Source organism: Cyprinus carpio, chromosome A7 (assembly GCF_018340385.1).
Source record: "Cyprinus carpio isolate SPL01 chromosome A7, ASM1834038v1, whole genome shotgun sequence".
Classification (NCBI taxonomy): Eukaryota; Metazoa; Chordata; class Actinopteri; order Cypriniformes; family Cyprinidae; genus Cyprinus; species Cyprinus carpio.
The window spans coordinates 33,331,662-33,336,577 of NC_056578.1; the positions used below are offsets into that span (position 1 = coordinate 33,331,662).

General features: G+C 37.2%; 1 protein-coding gene across 1 annotated transcript in view; it reads left to right on the forward strand.

Annotated features, from left to right (window-relative positions):
- Positions 1–4,362, forward strand: part of LOC122145792 (secretory phospholipase A2 receptor-like) — a 19,892-nt gene extending 15,530 nt beyond the window's left edge. Inside the window, exons 2-3 of the mRNA XM_042761385.1 lie at positions 1,734–2,104; positions 4,273–4,362. Of these exons, the coding sequence (XP_042617319.1) occupies positions 1,734–2,104; positions 4,273–4,362 (461 nt within the window). The remainder of the gene's footprint in view (positions 1–1,733; positions 2,105–4,272) is intronic.
- Positions 4,363–4,916: the final 554 nt, after the last annotated feature.

Here is a 4,916-nt window from a genome sequence, read left to right on the forward strand (position 1 = left end):
TTCCCCCAGGCAATCTACCTCATGAACAGTTAAATGTTCCCCATTTATGCAATAAAAATGTGCAGTATCCTTATATTTATTTGTTACTCCTCCATCCAAGGACATCTCTGCATCTTACTCTATTCTGTTCCATTATCAGCTATAGCACAACTGTTCATACAATTTATTTATTTGCATTTTTTTTTCTCTGTGTGTTGTTTTCGTGTACTGGAATCTTATGTCACTAAAACAAATTCCTTGTATGCACAAGCATACTTGGCAATAAAACTCGTTCTGATTCTGATTTAAACCATGCTAATGCACTTCCATTAATGCCAACAAACACTAATAGAACACTAGTCTATGCAAAAATTTGGTGTGGTCAATAGTGTCAAACTCAGCACTAATAGAGAGATACAACCACGATCAGCTGATAAGAGCAGGTCATTTGTAACTCTAAGGAGAGCAGTCTCAGTACTATGATACGGCCTAAATCCTGACTGGAAATCTTCACAGATACCATTTTTCTCTAAGAAGGAATATAATTGTGAGGAATTAATTATATGGTAGTATCTTGGACAGAAAAGGGAGATTTGAGATCGGTCTATAATTAACTAGTTCTTTGGGGTCAAGTTGTGTTTTTTTGATGAGAGGCTTAATAACAGCCAGTTTGAAGGTTTTGGGGACATATCCTAATGACTATGATGAAATAATAATAGTCAGAAGAGGATCTATGACTTCTGGAAGCACCTCTTTTAGGAGCTTAGATGGAATAGGGTCAACATGTTGTTGTTTAGATGATTTAGTTGATGATTTAGTTTATACAATTCTTCCTCTCCTATAGTTAATAGTCAGAAGAGGAGTTCCTCAGGGGATCTATAGTGCTCTGTCTGATGTGATACTGTAGCTGACTGCTGCATGGTTACAATTTTATCGCTAATAGTATCGATTTTAGAAGTAAAGTAGTTCATAAAGTCATTACTGGTGGTGTTGAAAGCGGAGCTGAAGTCCACAAACAAGATCCTTGCATAAGTCCCTGGTTTTTCCAGGTGTTGGAGGATGTAGTGCAATCCTATAATGACTGCATCATCCACAGACCTGTTTGCTCTGCAAGCAAACTGCAGGGGGTCCAGCAAGGGTCCAGTAATGTCCTTCAAGTAGGCCAGCACCAGTCTTTTAAATTACTTCATGATCACAGATGTTAAAGCAACAGGTCTGTAGTCATTAAGGTCTGTGAATTTTGGTTTCTTGGATAAGTATCAAGGACCGACAAACCATGGCTGCCATCTGTGGGACCAACCGGAAGTTGATAAATAGGCCGGGCAATAGAAAACACTTGTGCAGGTGATTAGTCTCAGGCATGGGGCATTGTGGAAAATTAAGTCCCAAAATGTCGGTTAGTACTCCGGTGATGGGTCCCACTGGTGGTGATCAGAGGGAGCCACAGAGGCTGAATTTGTGACAGCTATGTTCATCAGTGTCAATCATCACAGTTTCGGATTCAATCCATCATTTAAATAACGCTGTCGATCCTGAAACTATGAAGTGTGCAGATAGCAGCATGACAAATGTATATTGCATTCAAAAAGTGAGCAAATATCTCTGCCTTTCCAAATAGCTCTACCTTTTCCAAGCCATTTTCTGAGGATGAGTTTGTCCGTATTTTCTATGAACAAATGTATAAACTTATAGATAATTTTGTAGGGCACTTCACATTTTCAAGAATGTTTCTCTGTCCAATCTACTCCTTACAGACAGACAGGACACACTTCAGGACAAGTTTAAGTACATTGAAACAAGACTGAACTGGCATGATGCTCAAATTTACTGCAGAACACACTACGTAGACCTGGCCACCATTACAGACAACACAGAGAACACGTTCCTCGCTAACATACTTTCTAGCATGGGACGCTACAATTCTTGGATCGGCCTGTACATGATCCCATTGGGAAACGAGGATTGTGTGACAGCCAATACTGAAGTACTGATGGCTGATGACTCCTGCTTGACTCCACTGCCTTTCTACTGCCGCGAAAACAGGAAAATACAACGTGTGAGATTCACAGTCAAATCAGACGGACATCTGGACGAATCTGCAGTGATGGAGGCCATAGAGAAGAAGGTGAGATGATTCTGTATGTTATTTTAATATTAATATACAAACCCGATTCCAAAAAAGTTGGGACACTGTACAAATTGTGAATAAAAACAATACAACTATGATGACATATAAAATGCTTAAACTGAGAAAGTGTATAATTTTAAGTGAAAAATAAGTTGATTTTAAATTTTATGGCATCAACATGGCATCAACAAAGTTGGGACAAGGCCATGTTTACCACTGTGGCATCCCCTCTTATTTTTATAACAGTCTGCAAATGTCTGGGGACATAGGAGACAAGTTGCTCAAGTTTAGGAATAGGAATGTTGTCCCATTCTTGTCTAATACAGGCTTCTAGTTGCTCAACTGTCTCAGGTCTTCTTTGTTGCATATTCCTCTTTATGATGCGTCAAATGTTTTCTATGGGTGAAAGATCTGGACTGCAGGCTGGCCATTTCAGTACCCGGATCCTTCTTCTACGCAGCCATGATGTTGTAATTGATGCAGTATGTGGTCTGGCATTGTCATGTTGGAAAATGCAAGGTCTTCCCTGAAAGAGACGACGTCTGGATGGGAGCTTATGTTGTTCTAGAACTTGGATATACCTTTCAGCATTGATGGTGCCTTTCCAGATGTGTAAGCTGCCCATGCCACATGCACTCATGCAACCCCATACCATCAGAGATGCAGGCTTCTGAACTGAGCGCTGATAACATCTTGGGTTGTCCTTGTCCTCTTTACTCCGGATGACATGGCGTCCCAGTTTTCCAAAAAGAACTTCAAATTTTGATTCGTCTGACCACAGAACAGTTTTCCACTTTGCCACAGTCCATTTTAGATGAGCCTTGTCCCAGAGAAAATGCCTGCGCTTCTGGATCATGTTTAGATATGGCTTCTTTTTTATACTATAGAGTTTTAGTCGGCAACGGCGAATGGCACGGTGGATTGTGTTCACCGACAATGTTTTCTGGAAGTATTCCTGAGACCATGTTGTGATTTCCATTACAGTAGCATTCCTGTATGTGATACAGTGCCGTCTAAGGGCCCGAAGATCACGGGCATCCAGTATGGTTTTCCGGCCTTGACGCTTACGCACAGAGATTGTTCCAGATTTTTCTAAGGGCCCGAAGATATTATGCACTGTAGATGATGATAACTTCTAACTCTTTGCAATTTTTCTCTGAGAAACTCCTTTCTGATATTGGTCCTCTATTTTTCGCCGCAGCATTGGGGGTATTGGTGGTCCTCTGCCCATCTTGACTTCTGAGAGACACTGCCACTCTGAGAGGCTCTTTTTATACGCAATCATGTTGCCAATTGACCTAATAAGTTGCAAATTGGTCCTCCAGCTGTTCCTTATATGAACATTTAATTTTCCGGCCTCTTATTGCTACCTGTCCCAACTTTTTTGGAATGTGTAGCTCTCATGAAAACCAAAATGAGCCGATATTTGGCATGACATTTCTAAATGTCTCACTTTCAACATTTGATATATTATCTATATTCAATTGTGAATAAAATATAAGTTTATGAGATTTGTAAATTATTCCATTCCTTTTTTACTCACAATTTGTACAGTGTCCCAACTTTTTTGGAATCGGGTTTGTACTATATAATTTAATTTTGTTGTGTATCAGCTCACTGCGTCAGATGTTTTCTAAACATCCTTAAATCAAGATCCATTTACCTGAGAACAAATGACTTAAAATATTAAAATATATATATATTTTATTTAAAACTAGAATAAATAAATAAATACATAATAATAATAATACTAATAATAATAATAATACATTAATAATAATAATAATCATCGATGGCTCAGAAACATCAGGTAGCTTTCTCCTTTGAACTGAACCTAACTTTTCACAGAAATGTATTTTCATTGTTTTAAGCAAACACAAAAAATGTTATATTTAGCTTCTTATCTTCTGTAATTGGAATATTTGAATCTTAGAATGTTTATATTTAATTGTACAGAAAAACAAAGCAAAAATTAAATTAATTAAATTAATTTTAAATTTAAGATTAAAGTTTTTTTTTTTTTTTTTTTTTTTGCAGTGTTTATTTTTATTTTTAATTAACAAAAAAAATATTTAAAGGAGTATAGTTTTTGGTTTTACTGACATCTAAGCGGCGGTAGATTGATCACCGTTCACTCATGGCTGATGATGTAATCTGGTCTTTAGATGAAGCAGATCCTCTCCAGATCAAGACATGGAAATCACATCCAGCATAAAATGGGGTGGATTGTCCAACCTGATGGGAAAGATCTTTAGCAGCAGAGAAAACACAAGAAAACACAGAGAAAACAAGAGGTGTTAACCAATGAACGCTACAATCTGAGGCAAAGCGATAACTTCATAAACATTACCGAATCTTTATGAAAAGGTATTCATAATAAATTAAGGATGTTCAACACCATAACATGTGATTAATACAGTCAATGCATTGTAAATTATAAAATAATGATGGAATATATATAAAGCTACATTATTTATATCAGTTTGGTATTTGTGTGCAATCAATTAGAAGACTGAACTAACTCAGGATAACACGCAAGCTCAGCGTCGTGCAATTAAACGCTGAGATCTGCAATTTCTATTAATGAAATCTCTTTAAAAAATTACTTTCTTCCTCAGTACTTTTCCTCTTGTTTTCCGGACAAGTAGCTAAATATTTTGGTAACACTTTATGTACCTTATTTTTTAATGCGGAAGTAAGCCATTTTCTGTGAATATGCGAGACTTCCGGTTCATTAACCGCTGTAGGGAAATAATGAGAAGAATAACAAAGTGCAGTAAACGGTAAAAATGTTTGCACTACATTAAAA